At 39.2% G+C, this 27,166-nt stretch overlaps 1 protein-coding gene across 3 annotated transcripts in view; it reads left to right on the top strand.

The window, feature by feature from the left end:
* Positions 1–27,166, top strand: part of SGCG (sarcoglycan gamma) — a 158,987-nt gene that overhangs the window by 85,198 nt on the left and 46,623 nt on the right. For all 3 annotated transcript variants that reach the window (XM_032260096.1, XM_032260095.1, XM_032260098.1), the window contains exon 5: positions 26,753–26,872. In XM_032260096.1, coding sequence (XP_032115987.1) covers positions 26,753–26,872 — 120 coding nt within the window. The remainder of the gene's footprint in view (positions 1–26,752; positions 26,873–27,166) is intronic.

Raw genomic sequence — 27,166 nt, 5'->3', positions numbered from 1 at the left:
ATGGAGTCTCACTACGTTGCCCAGGCTGGTCTCAAACTCCTGGACTCAAGTGATCCTCCTACTTCGGCCTCTCAAAGTGCTGGGATTACAGAAGTGAGCTACTGTAACTGGCCTCAGTATTTTAAAATAACACAACAATAAAACATCTTTGCCTGTATTTCTAATTGTTTCTTTAGGATAGATTCTTAGATGGGAAGGTATTAGGACAGAGTATAAGTATTTTAATCTCTTAATATAAAAACAAAATTGACTGCAAGCACATACTCATCAACATTGTGGGAATAATATGCTGGTATGCTCTCTGCAACACTAAATTGTAATATTTTTAAAAATCTTTGTTAATTAGAAAAGGCATTTTAGTGTTTTAATTTGTAGTACTTTGATAATTCATGAAGTTGGATATTTTTCATGTTTATTGTCCATTTTTATTTCTTCATTTGTGAATTATCTCTGTCCTTTGCACATTTAGCTATTATCTACAATATGACTGTTTTTTAATTACAAGTAATACATGTTCATTGTAAAGCATACTAGAAAACATTAATACTTATAGTGCTTTATAACCTGCTCCTAAAGGAAACTGAATCCAATACATTGTGAATACCTTTCCATGTCAACCAATATGTATCTTAGCTAGCAAATAAATTCAATTGCTGCCGGGTATGGTGGCTCATGCCTGTGATCCCAGCACTTTGGGAGGCTGAGGTGGATGGATCACGAGGTCAGGAGTTCGAGACTAGCCCGACCGGCATGGTGAAATCCCATCTCTGCTGAAAATGCGGAAATTGGCCGGGTGTGGTGGCATGTGCCTGTAGTCCCAGCTACTCTGGAGGCTGAGGCGGGAGAATCGCTTGAGCCCAGGAGGCGGAGGTTGCAGTGAGCCAAGATGGCATCATTGCCATTGCACTCCTGCCTGGGTAACAGAGCGAGGCTTTGTCAAAAAAAAAAAAAAAAAAAAGATTCAATTGCTGCACAATATTTCTCTGTATGGATGACCGAGAACTGTTTTCACCAATCTTTTGAACATGTAACTGGTTTCAAATGTTCAAATATTAAAAAAGATTGTGTGATTAAAAAAAAAAAAGGGAAAGAAAGAAAATGATCAGCAAGAAGAAATATAAATGAAAGCAATATCAGAAGAGCAAACCAGCTGGTAAGAAGGAATGCAGGCCAGGGTTGGCCGCTCACGTCTGTAATCCCAGCACTTTGGGAGGCCAAGACAGAAGCATTGCTTGAGCCTAGGTGATCAAGACCAGCCTGGGCAATGTCTTTAAAAAAATAATTTAAAAACTTAGCCAGGTGTGGTGGTGAACATCTGTAGTCCCAGCTACTTGGGAGGCTGAGGCAGGGAGGATCACCCAAGCCTAGGAACTCGATTCTGTGGTGGAAGAGACCTTGTGTCTAAAAAAAGACAGTAAGAATAAGGAAGGTATATGTATTCACTATGCCATCAACATTGAATAGATTTGCTAAGTCTAGGAAATTGGATGGCCCTTGTCATTATCAGAAAATAAATGAGCAGTGTACAGCCAACACAAAGTTCCAACGTCTCTCTTTTTAATGGCTATTTTTACAAATCAGAATAATGTTACATGAGAAAGTACAGCCGTATATTAATCTGATGATTCCTTTTAATTATACTAATACAAGATGTTCTGTACTTTATTCTCTGCTTTATAACTCATTGTTGATCATAAATTGTATCTCTCTGTGGCTTAGAAGTTTTGTTTAATAACTAAGTTCAGTGGATCGGGAGATGAACCCCAGTTTTTCCTGCATGTACATTCTTAAGATGTATCTAAAACAAATATTTTCATGATAAATTATACAGTATTATTTATCGTTACCATCATTTCTTGAAAATCTTTAACTGCCTGTAGCTTTCAAGTGTTTGAGGAATTTTTGCCCATTTTTTTCTCATTCATTTCAATAAATATTTGTTGACTGACCATGGCTACTTTAAATGCTATCAAGTAATAATAAATAAAAAGTATGTAATTATTTCTTAAAAGCTACAAAAGTAGAAGAATCTTTTTATATTCCTATAAAAATTAATTAGCACAAATACACATTCCTCTGTTAATCATTTTGTTAGATGTTGATTTCCATATCTCACACCTGGGACTTTATATATAATATAAACCTGCCTGTCATTTCATAGATGAAAAAACTGAAGCCCTAACCAGCGAATTTGCTCAAGAGCACGCAGCTAGTTATTAGAGAAGTCAAAACAGGAAAGACTGAGAACTACCTCCTCTCAGCCAGCTGTTTCCACTGTCCCTCCTCTCTAATCGGATTTCTTGAAATTACGTCATGCCAGTAACTGTTCTAGTTGCTGCAAATATAGTTTCCATTTCATTATTGTCACCAAGGAATTACCAGGGGTTATAAAGTTTTTAAAAAACGGTCAGATGCGGAGGCTCACACCTGTAATCCCAGCACATTGGGAGGCTGTGGCAGGAAGATTGCTTAAGCCTAGGAGTTCAAGGCTTCAGTGAGCTATGATCACACCATTGCACGCCAGCCTGAGTGACAAAGTGAGACCATCTCTAAAAATAAAGATAAAAGAAGGTACACACCAAAATGTCTTTGGTTTGTACTGTTCACCTCAGATCTCTATTTTTGACTTTGGTGTCTCATGCCTGATAAAGTGATTAATGATTTCTAGTAAATCTTTAGTAGGAAAGTCTCTGTTATATTGAGAACCTTGAGCTGGGAAATATCACCACCCTCACCAAATCCAAGGTTTTTATCAGTACATGACTTCCCACAGTTGAAACCCTTCCAGTCTCATATTTCCTGAAAGAAGGTAAATTTTGCCAGTTTGGGGATTAAAATGTAATTTTTGTGAACTAGCCACATTAATCTCATTTATTTAAATGAATATTTTCTACAAAACCAGTGAAAATAATTGGCGTTTAATACAGTCAAAACCAAAAATCCCAATTAAATTCTGACATGATTTGGATGTGTGACCCCTCCAAATCTCATGGTGAAATGTGATTCCCAATGTTGAAGGTGGGGCCTAATGGAAGTTACTATATCACGGAGGTGGATCACTCTTAAATGGCTTAGCACCACACCCTTGGTGATGAGTAGGTTATCACTCAGTTCACAGGAGATCTGGTCATTTAAAAGAATCTGGGACCTCCCTCTTCTCTCTTGCTCCTACTCTTACCATGTGATGCACCTGCTCCTTCTTCACCTTCTGTAATGATAGGAAGCTTCCTGAGACCCTCACTGGAAGCAGATGCTGAAGCCATGCTTTTTACAACCTGCAGAACTGTGAGCCAATTAAACCTCTTTTCTTTCTAAATAACCCATCCTCAGATATTTCTTTATAGCAGTGTAAGAATCGACTACCACAGAAAATTGGTACTGAGGAGTGAGGCATTGCTCTAAAGATATTCCTGAAAATGCGGAAGCAGCTTTGCTACCGGGGTTACAGGCAGAGGTAGAAGGGTTTGGAGGGCTCAGAAGAAGACCGGAAGATGAGGGAAAGTTTGGAACTTCTTAGAGACTTATTAAGTGGCTGTGACCAAAATGCTGATAGAAATGTGGGCACTTAAGATCAGGCTGAGGAGATCGCAGATGGAAATAAGGCCGTTATGGGGACCTGGAATAAACATCACTTGTGTAACGCCCTAGCAAAGCGCTTGGCTGCATTGTGTCCACAACCTAGGAATCTGTGGAAGTTTGAACTTAAAAGTGATGACTTAGGGTATATGGCTGAAGAAATTTCTAAGCAGCAAAGTATTCAAGAAGCAGTCTGGCTGCTTCTAACAACTTACAATCAGATATAAGAGTAAAAAAAAAAACCTTAAAATTTGAATTTATATTTAAAAGGGAAGCAGAGTGTGAAAGTTTGGAAAGTTTGCTGATTGGCACTGCAGTAGAGAAAAGATTCAAGCAGGCTGCAGAGCAATCACTTGCTAGACAGATTAGCATGGTTAAAAGGGAGCCAAGTGCTAATATCCAAGACAGTGGGGGAGAGGCCCTGAAGACCTTTCAGAGATCTTCCAGATGGCCCATTCCCTCGCGGGCACAGAGGCCTAAGAGGAAATGATGGTTTCAGGGACACTGCTTCCCAAATCTCAACTGCTCTAGCTCCAGCTATGGCTCAAATGGCCGCAGATACTCCTCAGGCCACAGCTCTGGAGGGTGCAAGTCATAAGCCTTGGTAACTTCCACATGGTGTTAAGTATCCAGACCCACAGAATGCAAGAGGAAGCTTGGCAGCTTGCACCTAGGTTTCAGAGGATGTGTAGAAATGCCTGCATGCCCAGTCTGAGGCATGCTGCAGGGGCACAGCCCCCACAGAGAGATACTCTCCTAGAACAGGGCGGAGAGGAAATGTGAGGTTGAAAGCCCCAAAGTCCCTACTGGGGCACTGCCTAGTGGAGCTTTGGGAAGAGAACCACTGCCCTCCAGACCCTAGAATGGTAGAGCTACCAGACACTTGAATCTTGAGCCTGGAAAAGCCACGGGCACTCAACTCCAACCCATGAGAGAAGCCACAGGGACTGCACCCTGTAAAGCCATAGGAGTGGAGCTGGCCACCTTGAGGTGCCACCTCTTAAATCAGCGTGCCCTGGATGTGGGGCATGGAGTCAAAGGAGAATATTTTGGAACCTTAATATTTAATGACTGTCCTGCTGGGTTGCAAACCTCTATGGGGTCTATTGCCCCTTTCCTTTGGCTGATTTCTTCCTTTTGGAATGGCAACATTTACCCAATGCTTCTGCTACCATCATATCTTGGAAGTAAATAATTTGTTTGTATTTTATAACCTCAAGGTCGAAGGAGATAAATCTCAGATGAGACTTAGGACTTTAGACTTCATGCTGGAATGAGTTAAGACTTTGGGGTACTATTGGGAAGGGATGATTGCATTTTACAATGTAAGAAGAATGGGAGATTTAGGGGAGCAGGAACAGAATGATATGGTTTGGATATTTGTCCCTTCCAAATTGCATGTTGAAATGTAACCTCCAATGTGGGAGTTGGGGTCTGATGGGAGGCGTTTGGGTCATAGAGATGAATCCCTTGTGATTTGTTTCGTGCGATCTCCTTGGTGATGAGTGAGTTTTCACTCAGTTAGTTCACAAAGGATCTGGTTAAGAGTCTGGGTTTTGGGTTTTTTTTTCCAAGATGGCAATTAGAGGCATTATTAGCATGCCTCTCCCACTTGGAAAGACAGTTTGTAGAGAATTATCCTGTAAACTTTTTCCCAAGAAGCAACACAGGAACTTAATAAAAAAGTTAAAGCACACTTTGAAAGAAGCAATGGGGAGCAGCCTACACCATGAACTAGGCAAGAAGCTCCCCACAGGAGGCAGTGAACTTTCTCACACAACCAGCATGTCATTAATACAACCAGCATCTGAGAAAGCCATCACACAGATTCTGTATAACCAAGGAACTCATACAGACTCTTCACCACTGAAAGCACCCAGAGCCAAATCTAGGTGACAATAAGCTATAAATATTAAAGTCATATACTCAAGGGGAACAAAAAAGTTTAAAACATCCCAATAGAATCAAAACATAAATTCAAAAATAATTATAAGAAAAAGTCTATCCAAATGAGAAGGAACCAGAGAAAAAACTCTGGCCATATGAAAAAACAGGGTTTTGTAACACTTCCAAAAGCTCACATTAACTCTCCAGCAGTGGATCCAAACCAAAGAAATCTTTGAAATACCAGATAAATAATTCAAAGTGTTTATTATTAAGTTACTCAAGGAAATACAAGAAAAAAGTGAAAACTAACATGAAGAAGTTTTTTTTTTAAATTCCAGATATTTAAAATTCCAGAAATTTAAAGAAATGAATAAAATCTCCACAAAATATAGAATTATGTAAAACAGCCAAACCTAAGAATTTTAGGTGTCCTGAGACAAAAGAAAAAACAAAATGTTTGGAAAACGGATTAAAGGAATCATTGAAAACCTTCCTGGCCTTGCTAGAGATTTAGACATCCAAGTACAAGAAGATCAAAGAACTTTAGGGAGACTCATTACCAAAAGGACATCACCAAGGCATACAGTCACCAAGCTATCTAAAGTCAACATGAAGGAGAAAATTCTCAGAGCAGTGAGACAAAAGCATCAGGAAATCTATGAAGGAAAACCTATCAGACTAAGAGCAAATTTCTAAGCAGAAACCTTGCAAGTCAGAAGGGATTGGGGTATCTTTAGTCTCCTTAAACAGATCACTGTCAGCCAAAAATTTTGTATCCAAACAAAGTAAGTTTCATAAATGAAGGAGAAATAGTCTTTCTCAAAAAAGCAAATACTGATGGAATTTGTCAATACTAGATTAGCCCTAAAAAATGCTAAAAGAAATTATAAATTTGAATACAAGGTCAATACACACCAGAATAGAAACTCCTGAAAGCATAAAATTCACAGGGGTTATAAAACAATAACACAATAAAGGAAAAAGAAGTTAGCAGATAACAATCAACATGATAACTGGAAAAGTACCTCACATCTCAATATTCACATTGAATCTAAGTAGTCTAAATGCTCCACTTAAAAGATACAGATTAGGTGACTGACAAGACGGCTGAATAGGAACAGCTCTGGTCTGCAGCTCCCAGCAAGATCAATGCAGAAGGCAGGTGATTTCTACAATTCCAACTGAGGTACCTGGCTCATCTCATTGGGACTGGTTAGACAATGGGTGCAGCCCACAGAAAATTAGCCAAAGCAGGGTGGAGCACTGCCTTAACAGGGAAGTGCAAGGGGTCAGAGAACTCCCTCCTGTAGCCAAGGGAAGCCATGAGGGACTGTGCCTTGAAGAATGGTGCATTCCAGCCAGATACTACACTTTTCCCAGTCTTTGCAACCCATAGACCAGGAGATTCCCTCAGGTGCCGACACCACTAGGGCCCTGGGTTTCAATCACCAAACTGACAGTTGTTTGGGCAGACACTGAGCTAGCTGCAGGAGTTTTTTTTTTTTTTTTTTTTTTTTCCATACCCCAGTGGTACCTGGAATGCCAGTGAGACAGAAGAGTTCACTCCCCTGGAAAGGGGGCTGAAACCAGGGAGCCAAGTGGTTTAGCTCAGTGGATCCCACCCCCATGGACCCCAGCAAGCTAAGATCCACTGGCTTGAAATTCTGTCTGCCAGCCCAACACTCTGAAGTTGACCTGGGACGCTCAAGTTTGGTGTGGGGAAAAGCATCCACCATTACTGAGACTTGAGTAGGCAGTTTTCCCCTCACAGTATGAACAAAGCCACTGGGAAATTCAAACTGGGCAGAGTCTACCACAGTTCGGCAAAGCCTCAGTAGCCAGACTGCCTCTCTAGATTTCTCCTCTCTGGGCAGGGCATCTCTGAAAGAAAGGCAGAAGCCCCAGTCAGGGGCTTATAGATAAAACTCCCATCTCCCTGGGACAGAGCACCTGGGAGAAGGAGTGGCTGTGGGCACAGCTCCAGCAGACTTAAATATTCCTGCCTTCTGGCTCTGAAGAGAGCAGCAGATCCCCCACCACATCGCTCAAGCTCTGCTAAGGGACAGAATGCCTCCTCAAGTGGGTCTTTGACCCCATGCCTCCTGACTAAGAGACACCGCCCAGCAGGAGTCAACAGAAACCTCATACAGGAGAGCTCCATCTGGCATCTGGTGGGTACCCCTCTGGGACAAATCTTCCAGACCAAGGAACAAGCAGCAATCTTTGCTGTTCAGCAGCCTCCACTGGCGACACTTAGGCAAACAGGGTCTGGAGTGGACCTCCAGCAAACTCCAGCAGACCTGCAGCAGAGGGCCCTGACTCTTAGAAGGAAAGCTAACAAATAGAAAGAAATAACATCAACATCAACAAAAAGGATGTCCACATGAAAACCCAATCCAAAGGTCACAAAAATCAAAGACCAAAGGTAGATAAATCCATGAAGATGAGAAAAAGCCAGTGCAAAAGGGCTGAAAATTCCAAAAACCAGAATGCCTCTTCTCCTTCAAAGGATCAGAGCTTCTGGCCAGCAAGAGAATAAAACTGGATGGAAAATGAGTTTGACGAATTGATAGAAGTAGTCTTCAGAAGGTGGGTAATAACAAACTCCTCTGAGCTAAAAAAGCATGTTCTAACCCAATGCAAGGCAGCTAAGAACCTTGAAAAAAGTTAGAGAAATTCTTAACTAGAATAGCCAGTTTAGAGAAGAACATAAATGATCTGATGGAGCTGAAAAACACAGCACAAGAACTTTGTGAAGCATACACAAGTATAAATAGCCAACTCAATCAAGTGGAAGAAAGGATATCAGAGATTAAAGATCAACTTAATGAAATAAAACATGAAGACAAGATTAGAGAAAAAAAAGAATGAAAAGGAATGAACAAAGCCTCCAAGAGATATTGGAACTATGTGAAAATACCAAACCTACGCTTGGCTGGTATACCTGAAAGTGATGGGGAGAATGGAACCAAGTTGGAAAACACTCTTCAGGATATTATCCAGGAGAACTTCCCTAACCTACCAAGACAGGCCAACATTCAAACTCAGAAAATGGAGAGAACACCACAAAGATACTCCTCAAGAAGAGCAATCCCAAGACACATAATCATCAGATTCACCAAGGTTAAAATGAAGGAAGAACTATTAAAGGCAGCCAGAGAGAAAGGTCGGGTTACCCACAAAGGGAAGCCCATCAGACTAACAGTGTGAAACCCTCTGCAGAAACCCTACAAGCCAGAAGAGAATGGGGGCCCATGTTCAAAATTCTTAAGAAAAAGAATTGCCAACCTAGAATTTCATATCTAGCCAAACTAAACTTCATAAATGAAGGAGAAATAAACTCCTTTATAGACAAGCAAATGCTTAGAGATTTTGTCACTACCAGGCCTGCCTTACAAGAGCTCCTGAAGGAAGCACTAAACATGGAAAGGAAACACCGGTACCAGCCACTGCAAAAACATACCAAATGGTAAAGACAATCAACACTATGAAGAAACTGCATCATCTAACGGGCAAAATAACCAGCTAGCATCACAATGACAGGATCAAACTCACCCGTAATAATATTAACCTTAAATGTGAATGAGCTGAATGCCCCAATTAAAAGACACAGACCGGGAAATTGTATAAAGAGTCAAGACCTATTGGTGGGCTGTATTCAGGTGACCCATCTCATGTGTAAAGACACATATAGGATCAAAATAAAGGGATGGAGAAATATTTACCAAGCAAATGTAAAGCAAAAATAGCAGAGGTTGTGATCCTAGTCTCTGATAAAACAAACTTTAAACCAACAGAGATCAAAAAAGACAAAGGCATTACATAATTGTAAAGGGATCAATGCAACAAGAAGAGCTAACTATCCTAAATATATATGCACCCAATACAGGAGCACCCAGATTTATAAAGCAAGTTCACAGAGGCCTGCAAAGAGACTTAGACTCCAACACAAGAATAGTGGGAGACTTGAAAACCCCATTGTCAATATTAGACAGATCAACAAGACAGAAAATGAACAAGGATATCCAGGACTTAAACTCAGCTCTGAAGACCAAGTGGACCATCTACAGAACTCTCCACCCCAAATCAACGGAGTATACATTCTTCTCAGCACCACATTATACTTATTCTAAAATTGACCACATAATTGGAAGTAAAGCACTCCTCACCAAATAAAAAAGAACAGAAGTCATAACAAACAGTCTCTCAGATCACAGTGCAATCAAATTAGAACTCAGTATTAAAAAACTCACTCAAAATTGCCCAACTATATGGAAACTGAACAACCGGCTCCTGAATGACTATAGGGTAAATAACAAAATTAAGGTAGAAATAAATAAGTTCTTTGAAACCAGTGAGAGTAAAGACACAGTGTACCAGAATCTCTGGGACACAACTAAGCAATGTTTAGAGGGAAATTTATAGCACTAAATGCCCATAAGAGAAAGTGGGAAAGATCTAAAATTGACACCCTGCCACCACAATTAAAGGAACTAAAGTAAGAGCAAACAAATTCAAATGCTAACAGAAAACAAGAAATAACTAAGATCAGAGCAGAACTGAAGGAGATAGAGACATGAAAAAGCCTTCAAAAAAATCAATGAATCTAGGTGCTGTTTTTTAAAAAAAGATTAACAATGTAGATAGACCATTAGCCAGACTAATGAAGAAAAGAGAGAAGAATCAAATAGACACAATTAAAAATGATGAAGGCGATATCACCACCGATCCCACAGAAATACAAACTACTATCAGAGAATAGTATGAACACCTCTACGCAAATAAACTAGAAAATCTAGAAGAAATGGATAAATTCCTGGACACATATACCCTCCCAAGACTAAATCAGGAAGAAGTAGAATCCCTGAATAATAAAAAGACCAATTAAATATTCTGAAATTGAGGCTGTAATTAATAGCCTCCAAAACAAAAAAAAAGCCCAGGACCAGATGGATTCACAGCCAAATTCTACCAGAGGTACAAAGAGGAGCTGATCCTATTCCTTCTGAAACTATTCCGAACAATTGAAAAAGATGGATTCAATAAGGAATCTTTTCCCCATTGCTAGTTTTTGTCAGATTTGTCAAAGACCAGATGGTTGTAGATGTGTGGTGTTGCTTCTGTGGCCTCTGTTCTGTTCCATTGGTCTACATCTCTGTTTTGGTACTAGCACTGTGCTGTTTTGATTACTGTAGCCTTGTAGTATAATTTGAAGTCAGGTAGCATGATGCCTCCAGCTTTGTTTGGGTTTTTTGGTTTTTTTTGCTTAGGATTGTCTTGGCTAGGTGGGCTCTCTTTTGGTTCCATGTGAAGTTTAAAGTGGTTTTTTCCAATTCTGTGAAGAAAATCAAGGTATCTTGATGGGGATAGCATTGAATCTATAGATTACAACAGTATGGCCATTTTCACAATATTGATTCTTCCTAACCATGAGCCTGTTATGTTTTTCCATCTGTTTGTCCCCTCTTATTTCCCTGAGCACTGGTTTGTAACTCTCCTTGAAGAGGTCCTTCACACCCCTTGTTAGTTATATTCCTAGATATTTTATTCTCTTTGTAGCAATTGTGAACGGGAGTTCACTCATGATTTGGCTCTCTATTTGTCTGTTATTGGTGTACAGGAATGCTTGTGGGTTTTGCTCATTTATTTTGTATCCTGAGACTTCGCTGAAGTTGCTTAGCAGCTTAAGGAGATTTTGGGCTGAGACCATGGGGTTTTCTAAATACACAATCATGTGATCTGCAAATAGAGACAATTTGACTTCCTCTTTTCCTATTTGAATACTTTCTTTTTCTCGCCTGATTGCCCTGGCCAGAACTTCCAATACTGTGTTCAATAGGAGTGGTGAGAGAGGGCATACTTGTCTTATGCCAGTTTTCAAAGGGAATGCTTCCAGTTTTTTGCCCATTCAGTATGATATTGGCTGTGGGTTTGTCATAAACAGCTCTTATTATTTTGAGATACATTCCATCAGTACCTCATTTATTGAGAGTTTTTAGCATGAAGGACTGTTGAATTTTGTCAAGGGCTTCTCTGCATCTATTGAAATAATCATGTGGTTTTTGTCTTTGGTTCTGTTTATGTGATGGATTACGTTTACAGATATGTGTATGTTGAGCCAGCCTTGCATCCCAGGGATGAACCCAATGGATAAGCTTTTTGATGTGCTGTTGGATTCGGTTTGCCACTATTTTGTTGAGGATTTTCACATCAATGTTCATCATTGATATTGGCCTGAAATTTTCTTTTATAGTTGTGGCTCTGCCAGGTTTTGATATTAAGATGATGTTGGTCTCATAAAATGAGTTAAAGAGGATTCCCTCTTTTTGTATTGTTTGGAATAATTTCAGAAGGAATGGTAACAGCTCTTCTTTGTACCTCTGGTAGAATTCGGCTATGAACCTGTCTGGTCCTGGACTTTTTTTGGTTGTAGGCTAATCATTGCTGCCTCAACTTCAGAACTTGTTATTGGTCTCTTCAGGGATTCACCTTCTTCCTGATTTAGTCTTGGGAGGGTGTAAGTGTCCAGGAACTTATGCATTTCCTCTAGATCTACTGGCTTGTATGCATAGAGGTGTTTGTAGTAATCACAGATGGTAGTTTGTATTTCTGTGGAATCATTTTTTATTGCATCTATTCAATTGTTCTCTCTTTTCTTTTTTATTTATCTGGATAGCGGTCTATTTATTTTGTTGATCTTTTCAGGAAACCAGATCCTAGATTTATTGATTTTTTGAAGGATTTTTTTATGTCTCTATCTCCTTCAGTTCTGCTCTGATCTTAGTTATTTCTTGTCTTCTACTAGATTTTGAATTTGTTTGATCTTGCTTCTCTAGTTCTTTGAATCGTGATATTAGGGTGTAGATTTTAGATCTTTCCTCACTTCTCATGTGGGCATTTAGTGTGGGGCCTGTCCGGGGGTGGTGGGCTAGGGGTGGGATAGCCAGAGGTGGGGGGATTCAGGAGGGATAACATTAGGAGAAATACCTAATATAGATGACAGGGGGATGGATGCAGCAAACCACCAAGGCACGTGTATATCTATGTAACAAACTTGCACATTCTGCACATGTACCCCAAAACTTAAAGTATAATTTTTTTAAAAAAGAAAGAAAAAGAAGGATTCTTCCTTAACTCATTTTATGAGGCCAGCATCATCCTGATACCAAAACCTGGCAGAGACACAACAAAAAAAGAAAATTTCAGTTCAATATCCCTGATGAACATTGATGCAAAAATCCTTGATAAAATACTGGCAAACCGAAACCAGCAGCACATCAAAAAGCTTATCCACCACCATCAAGTTGGCTTTATCCCTGGGATGCAAGGCTGATTCAATGTACACAAATTAATAAACGTAACCCATCACATAAACAGAACCAAAGACAAAAACCACGTGATTATCTCAATAAATGCAGAAAGGGCCTCTGATAAAATTCAACACCACTTCAAGCTAAAAACTCTCAATAATCTAGGTATTGATGGGACATATCTCAAAATAATAAGAGCTATTTATGGCAAAGCCACAGCCAATATCATACTGAATGGGCAAAAGCTGAAAGCATTCCCTTTGAAATCCAGCACAAGACAAGGATGCCCTCTCTCACCACTCCTATTGAACATAGTATTGGAAGTTCTGGCCAGGGAAAGCAGGCAAGAGAAAGAAAAAAAAGATATTGAAATAGGAATAGAGGAAGTCAAATTGTCTCTGTTTGCAGATGACATGACTGTATATATAGATAACCCCATGATCTCAGCCTATAATCCCCTTAAGCTGCTAAGCAACTTCAGCAAAGTCTCAGAATACAAAATCTATGTGCAAAAATCATAAGCATTTCTAGACATCAATAATAAACAGAGAGCCTAATCATGAGTGAACACCCATTCACAGTTTCTACAAAGAGAATAAAATGTCTGACTGGCTGCAGTGGCTCACATCTGTAATCCCAACACTTTGAGAGGTCAAGCCAAGTGAATCACGAGGTCAGGAGTTTGAGACCAGCATGGCCAACATGGTGAAACCCTGTCACTACTAAAAATACAAAAAATTAGCTGGGCACAGTGGTGGGTGCCTGTAATCTCAGCTCCTTGGGAGGCTGAGGCAGGAGAATAGCTTGATCCTGGGAGGTGGAGGTTGCAGTGAGCTGAGATCATGCCACTGCACTCAAGCCCAGGTGACAGAGTGAGACTCCATCTAAAAAAAAAAAAAAAAAAAAAAAAAAAAAATTACCTAGGAATACAACTTACAAGGGATGTGAAGGAACTCTTCAAGGAGAACTACAAACCACTGCTCAAGGAAATAAGAGAGGACACAAACAAATGGAAAAACATACCATACACATGGATAGGAAGAATCAATATCATGAAAATGGCCATACTGCCCAAAGTAATTTATAGATTCATTGCTATCTCCATCAAGCTACCATGGACTATCTTCACAGAATTACAAAAAACTAGTTTAAATTTCATATGAAACCAAAACAATGAGCCCATATAGCCAAGACCATCCTAAGCAAAAAAAAACAAAGCTGGAGGCATGATGCTACCTGACTTCAAACTATACTACAAGGCTACAGTAGCCAAAACAGCATGATCCTGGTACCAAAACAGGTACAGGTATTGATCGACTTACGACCTATGCAACTTACGACCATTCAACTTTACGACCATAATCACTAGCCACGACTGCTCTGCGTCTGGCAGTGCAAACGTTGCCCAGCTGGGCGTACGACAGTGCGGACCAGCTTCCGGCAGCACTACCATCTCCGCGTGCATATAGCCTACTCAACTTAACGACCAAATCGTGTTACAACCAGTCTGTCAGAACCAATCGTGGTCGTAAGTCAAGCACTAGCTATATGTATATATAGACCAATGGAACAGAACAGGGGCCTGAGAAATAACACCACACATCTACAATCATCTGATCTTTGACAAACCTGACAAAAGAAAGCAAAAGGGAAAGGATTCCCTGATTAATAAATGGTGTTGAGAAAACTGGCTAGCCATGTGCAGAAAACTGAAACTGGACCCCTTCCTTACACCTTATACAAAGATTACCTCCAGATGGCTTAAAGACTTAACCATAAGACCTAAAACCATGAAAACTAGAAGAAAACCTAGGCAATACCATTTAGGACATAAGCATGAGCAAAGACTTCAAGACTAAAACACCAAAAACAATGGCAACAAAAGCCAAAATTAACAAATGGGATCTAATTACACTAAAGAGCTTCTGCACAGCAAAAGAAACTATCATCAGAGTGAACAGGTAACCTACAGAATGGGAGAAGATTTTTCCAGTCTACCCATCTGACAAAGGGCTAATATCTGGAATCTACAAGGAACTTAAACAAATTTACAAGAAAAAAAACAACCCCATCAAAAAGTGGGCAAAGGATATGAGCAGACACTTCTCAAAAGAAGACATTTATATGGCCAACAAACATATGAAAAAAAGCTCATCATCACTGGTCATTAGAGAAATGCAAATCAAAACCACAATGAGATACCATCTCACACCAGTTAGAATGGCGATCATTAAAAAGTCAGGAAACAACAGCTGCTGGAGAGGATGTGGAGAAATAGAAATGCTTTTACACTGCTAGTGTGTAAAACAGTTGCAAGTTGCACCCTTCCTGCTGGAAGTAAACTAGCCTTGCTGAGTAATCCATTGTCTTGATGCGGATTTTTCCCGACGTTATAAACCCATTTCCAACAATGCCCAAACTGTCAGTACTATCTCAAGTGTGTTTCTCTAGGCACCACGACATAGGCTGCTGCTTTGAAATTTTTCTAAGAAAATAGAGTGGCAACTCAGGATGTGAATATGAAGGACCTTCCAGTGCAGATGCCACAGGAAGAGAAGCTCCAAACACAAGACTGGAATGGGCTTTGAAAGTGCTGACACATACACACACACAAAAACAGTAGCAGAGATATTTAAATTTCCAGCAGTTACTTGATTAATGATACTCAAAGTTCTGCAGAAAAATAACTAAAGCAGCTGGAGAGCTGTAGAGGTATGAAGTTAGGCTGATGCCCAGGAACCTAATCTCTGGACTGGTGGGAATTTATGGGCTTTTTCTCTTTTGTGTTGATCCTCTCTTGTGGAGATTTCTATAGCCTCATCAAAGAAGTAATCAGATCCTTCTGTCTGCTGCGCCAGCAGGTGACCAACAATTCTGTAAGGGAGAGAAACCCTGGGGTGTTACGACGTAGGAATCAGTGTTACCAAAAACGTAACAGCTTGACACCCTCCTGTTGTGACTAAAGAACCCTCCAATATTGGCCCAGTGAAGGATATGCAAACATAAAAATGTGTTCATTTCTGCCAGGACTTTGATTCCATTCTTCCAAGCGCCAAATTATCACATACAGAAGAAATTCTGGGGCCAGCCTACAGAGGCCACAAGAGAAGCAAAAGTGCAAGAATATGGAGAAGCAAATGCTACAGATTGCATTTCAGGAGTGGGAATTCTGAAGTCAAGAAAGAGCATGTGGTGAACAGTGAAGAAGGGTGGGGATGTAACAGTTCTGAGGAGGAGGAAGATGCCCATGGTGTGTGGGTTGACATGTGCTGCTCTTCCGTGATGAACCACAGGGACTTTCCAATGATAGAACTCAATGGAAGAAACATTTGGAATGATGCCTGTAGACCTAAGAATAAATAAAAGGTTTCTCTTCAAAGCTTTCCTCCTGGTTCATACGAATAAATAACAGTTTCTTCAAAGGTTAATTTACTTTAAAGCATGCCTGTGGAGGAGGAGAGAACCACATCTGCCACCCTCAGCACCAGTGGCCTTCTAAGTCAGGAAGGCTTCCAGAAAATCTACCTGGCCCAACTGTGTATTGAACCCAGGGCTGCCCTGGGAAAGGCACAAATTGAAAGATACTGAAATAAACAGCGCTGATGGGCCAAGAGACGAGTTACTTTCACTTGAGGCTATTGAACACTTTCATTAAAAAAAAAAAAAAACCTCAGCTGTAGGAAGATAAGACTAGCAGCTGCAGCAGCTGGAAAAACTGACTGAAAAGAATATGTTAGAAGGAAAACCAATGCGAGTGCATTTTCCAGTGCCCCAAATAAAGAGAAGAAAAATAACTTTCTATGATGCTGTATTATAGCCAGAATGTCCAGTCGAAAAATAGATGTTCCTTCAGAAAAAAGCAACTGGCACCATGAGATGTACTTTTGGAAACAGGGGAAATAGAATAAATTATCTTCCAAACCAGTTTTTCATTCCAAGGATAATGCTGTATTTGTGTAATTGCTCTGAATATTAGCCAATAGTCAATTCAAAAATATTTGTTTATGTTTAAAAGTACAGAGGTACCATATTTTGGAAACCACAGTTTATAAAAAGATAAAGAGAAATTTATTTGAAGGACAGGATAGCACAGCGTCTATTTTGGAGGATGTGTGCAGCAGTGGGGTGCATGCATCATTACCATTGGTTGCAGACACAGATCTGAACAAAAAGATACAGTCAAGAAAGTGTGACTTCCTCTTCATCCTTTCTGCCTCAGTCCCCACCCCCTTCCTACCTCTTGCCCATCCAAACCCTCTAAGTAGCCTGTCTCTTCAATATTAGGTTTATCCTTCCTCTATTTTATTTGCAAAAAAATGAATATATACATGTATGGTTTCTTAGGCTCCCTTCATACTTGCGTGAGAATAACATATAGTAGGTAATTTTTTGAACTTTACTTTTTCACTTAATAGCATGTCCTCAAAATTACTCCACATTAATTCATAGAAGTCTTCCTTATTCTTTTTCACAGCTGCATAGTACTCCATTATGTGGCTTTACCATGGTTATTCAACTATTCACCCATATATATTAACATTTAGGTTGTTCTCACTATTCTGCAGTTATGTCACAAAAAATAACAATTGCATATATATATTAGATTTTTGGAGGCATATCCTCAGGGTAGATTCCTAGAAATGGGATTGTTGGTATGTACATACTTAGTTTTGTTCAATTTTATCAAATTTTTCTCTAGAAGGTGGTAACAATCTAGATTCCAGGCAGCAGTGTAGGAGAATGTATTTTCTGACAGCCTCACCAACAAAATGTGTCTAAATTATTTCCAGTCTCACAAGTGAGAAATGGCATGCCAGTGTTGTTTTAATTTGCATTTCTGTATGATGAGTATGTTTGAACATTTTTTTCATAAGTTTGAGGGCCATTTTTGTATCTTTGTTGTGAATTGTCTTTTCATGACTTTTTTCCCATTTTTCTATCAGAATTGTTGTCTTTTATTCCTCAGTTGTTAAGAGTTCTTTACCAATTAGGCATATTAGCTTTCTGCCCAGGGTATATGTTGCTAACATTTTTTATCCACCTTTTATGTTGTTGTCTAACTTAATCAGGTATTTTTAATCATGTAGCACTTTTATTTTTACTTGTTATTGTTATGTATTCAAATGTAGAATCTTTTTTTCATTGCCTCTAGATTTTGAGTCATTGCTTGAAAGACTTTTCAAGATTAAAAAGGAATTCACCTATGTTTTCTTGTAGTGTTTGTATTATTTCACTTTTTAAACACTCAGATCCCTAATTTATGTGAAGTTTATTCTTGTGTGGTATGAAATATGAATCTCATTTTCTCCTTTCTAAGTTGTTATCTCAACATCATTTACTTAAAAGTCCATCTTTAGGCGAGGCACGGCAGCTCACACCTATAATCCCAGCACTTTGGGAGGACGAGACGTGTGGATCACCTGAGGTCAGTAGTTCAAGACCAGCCTGGCCAACATGGTGAAACCCCATCCCTACTAAAAATACAAAAATTGGCAGGGCATGATGGTTTATGCCTGTAATCCCAGCTACTGGGGAGGCTAAGGCAGAAGAATCACTTGAACCTGGGAGGCAGAGGTTGCAGTAAGCCAAGATCACACCACTGCACTCCAGCCTGTGTGATAGAGTGAGAATCTGTCTCAAAAAAGAAAAGTCCATCTTTAAATTTGAAACACTGTCATTATCATATACTATATTTCTGTGTCTATCAGGGTCTAATTATTGACTTTCTATTTTATCCCACTACTCCAGTGGTGTCCAATCTTTTGGCTTCCCTGGGCCACACTGGAAGAAGAATAATTGTCTTAGGCCACATGTAAAATACACTAACGATAGTTGATGAGCTTGAAATAAAAATTGCAAATTAATCACATAATGCTTTAAGAAAGTTTACAATTTTGTGTTGGGCTGAATTCAAAGCTGTCCTGGGCCGCATGCAGCCCACAAGCCATAGGTTGGACAAGCTTGCCCCAGTCTATTTGTGTTTCCATGCCTGATTACCACATTCTCTTAATTATGGAGACATCATGGTATGTTTTAATGTCTGGTGGGGCTGGTCTGCCTTGTGTTTTCTTTTTCCAAGCTATTCTTGTATATTTGTTTTTACATGTGAACTTTTGCATCAATTTGCTAATTCTATAACATAGTTTATCGGCATTATTACTGTGGTTGCATTGAATTTATAAATTAACTCTGGAAGAAATGACATCCTATCATGTTGGGTCACCCTATCCACGAATGCGGAATGTCTTTTCATTTATTCAAGTGTCTTTTAGAAGTGTTTCAGGCCAGGCACAGTGGCTCACACCCTTAATCCCAGCACTTTGGAGGCTGAGGTGGGCAGATCACAAAGTCAAGAGATCGAGACCATCCTGGCCAACATGATGAAATGCCGTTACTATTAAAAATACAAAAAGTACCTGGGCATGGTGGCATGCACCTGTAGTACCAGCTACTCAGGAGGGTGAGAAAGGAGAATCATTTGAACCTGGGAGGCGGAGATTGCAGTGAGCCAAGATCATGCCACTGCACTTCAGCCTGGTGACAGAGCGAGACTCCATCTCAAAAAAAAAAAAAGTATTTCAAATATTTCCTGATATATTTTTCACACATATCTTATTAAATGAATTTCTAAATTTTTAATCATCTTTGCTGTTATTGTAAACGGCATTTTCTACACTATTATTTAACTTTTGTTTATATGTATTGAAGTTATTGATTATTGTATGTTCATTTTATATCCTGCTGGTTTGCTGAATTTTTTTATTGGTTGAGTTACTTTTTTTTTTTTGAGACTGGATTTTACTCTTGTCGCCCCGGCTGGAATGCAATGGCATGATCTCAGCTCACTGCAACCTCTGCCTCCCGGGTTCAAGTGATTCTCCTGCCCCAGCCTCCTGAGTAGCTGGAATTAAAGGCACGCGCCACCACTCCTGGCTAATTTTTGTAGTTTTAGTAGAGACGGGGTTTCTCCATGTTGGCCAGGCTGGTTTCAAACTCCTGACCTCATGTGATCCACCTGCATCGGTCCCAGAGTGCTGGGATCACAGGTGTGAGCCACCGTGCCCAGCAGCTGAGTTACTTTTATCAGAGACTTTGTGGTTTGTCAGATACACTATTATATCATCTGCAAATAGACAATTTTACTTTACTCAATCACACACCCCTAATTGATTTTACTTTATAAATAAGCTTCATTCACTAAAATCTCTGCTCCACAATGTTGAGTAGCAGTGGAAAAAGTGGATATCCTTGCCTTATTTCCAATTGTAGTGGAAATGCTTCTAGTCTTTCTCTATTAAATAAGATATTTGCCTTAACAGTTAAAATACATCTATTTTATCATGTTAAGACAGCATCCCTCAATACCTATTTTCTAGAATGTTCATTGATCATAAATATGTGCTGAATTTTGCCAAATACTTTTTCAACATCTATGAAGATAATTTGATTTATTTTTATTAGATTAATTAGTATGATGTCAATCATTCCTTACTTAAAGTCAACCTTGCATTCCTGGAATACATATCACTTAATCAAGGTATATTATTTTCTTAATGTGGTGTTGCTCTCTGCTTCTTTCTGCTACTTCTATTTAGAATTTTTTGCATTCATGAGTAATACTGGCTTTTAGTATTTTTTTCTTTGTGCTTGCTTTTCTCATTTGGGTATCAGTGTTAAAGTTACTTAATTTCAATACTCTGGAGTCATTTACAGAGCATTTGAGACTATCCAGCCTTTGAAGATTCGTTAGAATTCACTTGTGACACCATCTGGGCTTGCTTCTGTTTTGTGGGGTAGTTTTTCAACTTCCCCATTTCTTCTGTAAGCACAAGTCTGATTAAACTTTCTAATTTAATGAGGTCAGTTTTAGCAATCTCTATTTCCCTATGAAACTGCCTGTTTCATCATGGTGTTCAAACTTATTTGCAGAGAGGTCTGCATAATAGTACCTCTTTTTTTATTTCTTCTAATTCAATGGCTGTTTTTCACTTGTCATTACGTATTTTGTGTATTTGTGTTTTCTGATTTTTATCAACTTAGCTAGTGTTTTATTTATTTTGGTAATTTTCTCAAAAAATAGAATTTTGATTTATTAGATCTCTTTTATACTGTGTTCTTCCTTGTTAATTTCTGCTTTTATCTTTATTATTTCCTTCCTTGTGCTTCTTTCTTTTGACTCACTTTATTGCTCTGTTTCTAGGCTTTTGAATTGGGAACTTAGTTCTTTCTTTCTTTCTTTATTTTTTCGAGACGGAGTTTTCGCTCTGTTGCCCCGGCTGGAGTACAATGGCACCATCTTGGCTCACTGCAGCCTCAGCCTCCCGGGTTCAAGCAATTCTCCTGCCTCAGCCTCTCGGATAGCTGGGATTGCAGGCATGCACCACCACGCCCAGCTAATTTTTGTATTTTTAGTAGAGACGGGATTTCACCCTGTTAGCCAGGCTGGTCCCAAACTCCTGACCTCACATGATCCACCCACCTCAGCCTCCCAAAGTGCTAGGATTACAGACGTGAGCTACCAAGCCCGGCCAATTCATATTTTTATTGGCAGAGATATTTAGTATAATGAATTTTCCACTTGTCATGCTTTACGTGCATGCCACAGATTCTAAAACACAGTGTTTTCAATGTCATTATTTTCTGTAATTCTGTAATTTCTTTTTGTATTTCACCCAAAAGTTATTTAAAAAGAGACTTTTAAATTTCTGGGTGAATGGACTTTTCTGTCTTTTTATTTGTGTCGGCAAATTCTAGATTTATTGCATTGTGTTTGGGGAGTATTATTTGTGGTCTTTCTATGTTATGAAAGTCACTGATGTTTACCTTGTGCCCTAATATGTGATCAGTTTCAGTAAATGTGCCACGGGCACTTGAGGAGAATGTGTATCCTCCATTATAAGAGCTTCATGTTCAGTCTATGTCGTAAGAGTTGCCTTGTTGAGTTCTTTTTAGACCACTTCATCACTTATTTGTTAGTCACTTGACCTGTCTTGTACTGAAAGTGATGTATTAAATCTAGTGCTATCAGTGTGTTGTATGGGTCCTCACATTTTTTATTTTTGTTTCATAAAGGTAGTTGGTATGATATTTGGGGGATATGTCTGTGCTGTGGGTTGTAAGTTTAGCATTAAATTTTGTTGTCCTATTTAATGCTTTTGAGTTGAATTTCACTTTATCTGATATCAGGATTTTTATCCCAGCTCATTTAGCATTCATTACCTGCATTACTTTTGTCCATTCCCTAAGTGGCCTCTCACTAAGGCCCCTCAGCTGTCCCCCCCATGGCCTTCGCTCACCATAACCTGTGATAGAGCAGGTGTGTGAGCAGTTGTAGTCCCACCACTTGTTAGTTTTTCTCCCTCAACTCACAGTTCTGCCTTTAAGTAATGCAAGGGTGTGGTTTATGTGGAATTTTTATAGCTGTGAAGCTATTCCTTAGAGTTTAGGGATGAGCTTTTGGGAAACTGATTACTATATGGCCAGCATGGTAATCAGCCACCCAGAAGTTCATCCTTTTCCAATTTAACACCGCTATGAAATTATAAAAAAATTCATAACATTATTTTAAGGCTATGTAATATTTCAAGAAATACATGTATAATAATTTGATTCACTCACTGGAATTAGAATTTTTTCAATTCAGTTAATGCCACAATCCATAATTCAGGCTTCCCTTTTATATTTCATAGGCTACACAATAAATATTTGTTAAATAAATGAAGAGAGGAACGAATAAAAGATTGTGTAGGATGGGATGGGCTGAGAACCCAGCTGGCAGTTCGGATAGTGGTGTAAGGGATGGATGAGGTAAGATGGCCTATCAAGGATGGTCTAAAGTAGAAAAAGTTCCAAGCCCAAGCTGGAGTCATGGCCTCAAAGGTCCAGTGGGTCACAGAGATCATCATAAGCGGGAAACACAGCCACAGTTTAGCAGCCAAGACAGATGGCAGAACTTCAACAAAGTCAGCCCGGAATAAGAAAAGGGGATCCGTCCAAGGCATTTGCTATGAACAGCATGGGGCCCTTGCCTAGTCATTGTAGGTCCATGACTCATGATACATGGACGTGACAGATTGACCAGAAAGAACGGAATCGGGCCATACTGAGGTCAAAAATCAATCAAATCAAATTTTAAATTTAAAAGGTTATTGTGCATACGAAAAACAGTTCTCAAACCAGGAGGCTTAAATTTATGGTAAGAGGGAACTCAGGCACTATAGGCTGGCATATATATATATATATATATATATATGTATGTGTGTGTGTATGTGTATATGTGTGTGTATATATATGTATACATATGTATGTGTGTTATATATACATATATAATGTATACATATGTGTACATATATACACATACATATATATGTGTATATATGTATACATATATGTATATATATGGCAAAAATGAGGAGGTTGTTTAACCTTTACAATGATTGGTTATTACAGTCAGGTTTTCCAGATGGTTAAAAGTGGTTATCTGGCTGGGCACGGTGGCTCATGCCTGTAATCCCAGCACTTTGGGAGGCTGAGGTGGGTGGATCACTTGAGGACAGGAGTTGAAGACCAGCCTGGGCAACATGGCAAAACTCCATCTCCATTAAAAACACAAAAATCAGCCAGGTGTGGTGCTGGGTGCTACTCGAGAGGCTGAGGCAGGAGAATCACTTGAACCTGGGAGGTGGAGGTTGCAGTGAGCTGAGATCATGCCACCGCACTCCAGCCTGGGTGAAAGAGCATGACTCTGTCTCAAAACATAAATAAATAGAAAAGTCATCATCTTACAGCACTTTCGGAAGGCTACATAAGTTTTGCTTATGATTTTCAGGGATGTTTACTAGAAATAACCTAAGTTTCACTGGCATAGCATAACTAGCTTTGTCTGATCAGGGAATTCTCAAGCCCGGTCTCTTATTTTATTTTAGTTTATTTAACACAAGTAAAGGTCATTAGTGCCAGGCTTATAAAGTGGAAATGTATAATACAAGATTATGCCAAGGGTAGAGCCAACAAGCACAGTTTTGCGCTTCCATTCCAATCCTTTCCCTGTGATACCATATTTGCAACAGCAGAATATACGTTTCCTTTTCTTAAAGGACTTTGTGATATTTGTTTCTAAATGATTTCATTTTAAATTAAAGATACTCCGAGGAACAAAAGAAAGTTGCTAATGAGACTCATTGTATGTAAGGAAGAATTTGATGGTATTTTCACTAGAAAAACCTTTAAGCTAATTTCCCAAACTTAATTAATCAGATCACAAAACCATTAACTTTTCTTCTTTGTACCAAAGCCTTTCATTAAAAATGGTGCTGTACAGATAACTCTTTTCCTATCAACAAGGTAGAATTTGTATTTTATTTCTTAAAGACCTCGACTGCAAAAGACGATTACATCCTCAGCACTAATCCATGTCCAATTAGAAAAACTGCTAGCATATTAATAAAAGTTAGAAATTAATTACAAACTCCATAACTATCGAAGAACAGTACACCTTCCTCTGAAGTGGAAAGCATATTTAAATTTGAATACACAGAGTCTATTTTTAATAAAATGAAGATAGGATTTTATTCACCGCTCTGCCTTCGCTCAAGTAGTTTCCTTTACCTGGAGGTCACTGTTCTTCCTTCATCAGGAAAGCATGAGCTCTTTCTTTCCTGCCACTTCAGGCATCAGCATCTCCGGACGCTGCTCTCAGCCTCGATGGATGGACCATGAATTCCTAGTCAAGACTCTCTCATGCCTGCATCCCAGCACTTAGCAAATTGTGAAACCAAGCTCACATGCTTTTCTTTTTAGTGGACCACAGAATCAAACTGCTACTCAGACTTACTCTGAAACTAAATTTATTTCTTGAATATCTTATTGATATAATAGCTATAGAAAAAAAAATGTGTCACTTAGTTCAACCCCTTATACTTAAGGCTTCCTAGAATTGTAAGATGAGCCACTGGTGAGCAAAACAATGAACTCTTACTGGATTAATTATTCCAGTTATTTCTCAATTTGAAAGTCGGATAACTTCATAGTCACCATTAAATGCAAATCAGCATTTATATAATAAATACCTAGGCATATCAGTGACCTAGAAGAGGTAAAAGGAACTCTGAGTCTCAGATGAAGGAGAGAAACATACAAATACCAAAAAATAAAGTGAAGCCTAAAAAAAAAAAAAGAAAGTAAAGAAAAGAAGATATAATGTAGAGAAAAAAGTAAGCTTTATAACCAGAACTCTCACCAAAAATATTTATTTATTTAAATGAAGACTCACTGGAGAGTTTTAAATACAGATTAATAAAATTATGTAAGAACACTTGGATGACCATGTCCAAAACTGATGAATGCATTAATAGAAAGCCTTTACTTAATTTCTACCAGGTATTCAAAAATTTTTACGAAGGCCGGGCGCGGTGGCTCAAGCCTGTAATCCCAGCACTTTGGGAGGCCGAGGCGGGTGGATCACGAGGTCAAGAGATCGAGACCATCCTGGTCAACATGGTGAAACCCCATCTCTACTAAAAAATACAAAAAATTAGCTGGGCATGGTGGTGCGTGCCTGTAATCCCAGCTACTCAGGAGGCTGAGACAGGAGAATTGCCTGAACCCAGGAGGCGGAGGTTGCAGTGAGCCGAGATCGTGCCATTGCACTCCAGCCTGGGTAACATGAATGAAACTCCGGCTTAAAAAAAAAAAAAAAAAAAAAAAATTTTACGAGAACTGTTAAGGTCAAAGAGACATACACACAAAACTTACAAGATATGGCTTACTTTATCTACTTACTTATTATTTGTTTGTTTGTTTAAGATGGAGTCTCACTCTGGAGCCCAGGCTAGAGTGCAGTGGCGTGATTTCTACTCACTGCAGCCTACACCTCCTGAGTTCCAGCGTTACTCCTGCCTTAGCCTCCTGGGTAGCTGGGATTACAGGTGCACACCACCACACCCGGCTAATATTTGTATTTTTAGTAGAGATGGGGTTACTCCATGTTGGCCAGGCTGGTCTCAAATCCTGACCTCAGGTGATCAGTCCCCCTCAGCCTCCAAAAGTCCTAGAACTACAGGCGTGAGCCACAGCACCCAGCCTCAACTTACTTTTACAGAAAGAGTATAAAGCTAACATAAACAAATTGGGGAACTCATGGTTTCTTAAGTAGATGATGAAGGCTGTGCTCTAGGGAGATGAATTCATGAGCCTGCCTGGGTTAGCAAGTGTGGAAGCATCAAAGAAGAATTGGGGAACACATACGATGAGTGCCAAGTGTTCATGAGCTCACCCTCACACGCCTGAACGTCACAGCGTGAGCGGGCACCCACAAAACGCCTGCTGAAAAGATGAAAGAGCTGGAAAGAAATGGGTCTGGAGCTCAGGTGAAGGGAGTAAGCTTGGACCCAAAAGTGAAACATAAGGCACGTCGGAAAACACAAACATTTCTTAGGGGAAAGGCAAAAACAGGAAGGTGTTCTTCCACAGTGACGCCTGTTTTCCCTGTGGAGTAAGGGGCCAGCAGCTCTTCTGAGAATAATGGCAGAGAAGAGATTCGGGATATAATTCATCTTCTGGCTTAACTTTGGCTGTTAAAGTGAGCCATTTGTAAGACGGTCTTTCACAAATCTCGCATTTCAGAATGCAAGATTCTTAGGTGGTTAATAACCAAAAGAATACAAGTTCAACCATGAATAGGAGAAATATTTAGGGCAAGTATTTAAAATCTTGAAGAAGAAGCTCTTAAATAATGTATCTCTACATTTGTTGATATAGGTTAACATATATTTGACGTAAATTAATTTTAATAATACAATAGATTTAGACTTAAAAGTTGCAAAGTTTAATCACAGAGTCAATCAATATCTCTAGTGGTAACAAAAACCAAATCTTTAGTTATTTGATATTGTTCGGTGACATGACATGTGTAAAATTAGAGATTTTCACACTGCTTGTAGAGAACAGTTTATAATAAACTGTTTTAATTAATTCTTCAGGTCCCAAAATGGTAGAAGTCCAGAGTCAACAGTTTCAGATCAACTCCAACAACGGCAAGCCACTATTTACTGTGGACGAGAAGGAAGTTGTGGTTGGTACAGATAAACTTCGGGTAACTGGTATGTACTAACGCGAGAAAAACACAACATCCCATAGAGCGCACATCTGCAAAAACACACTGTACTATTGTCAAGCTTATGTGGAATCTTTCAAGCAGATAAGGAAAGAGAGTTTGAATGTATTTCATTTTCTCCATTGCATTTCTGTTGAACTCCTTTGATGGTCTCCTAGAAGAATGAAATCCTCTCCACAGATCTTGGCCCATTCTTCTTCCACCAGAATTGTACCCTTTGTCTTTCTCCTTCTTTTCTTTTCTTTTCTTTTCTTTTCTTTTCTTTTCTTTTCTTTTCTTT

The sequence above is a fragment of the Sapajus apella genome, unplaced genomic scaffold (assembly GCF_009761245.1).
Source record: "Sapajus apella isolate SASKATOON/1434 unplaced genomic scaffold, GSC_monkey_1.0 scaffold114, whole genome shotgun sequence".
NCBI lineage: Eukaryota > Metazoa > Chordata > Mammalia > Primates > Cebidae > Sapajus > Sapajus apella.
Note: the sequence above shows the minus strand (reverse complement) of the source record. Positions and strands in the feature narration are given on the sequence as shown.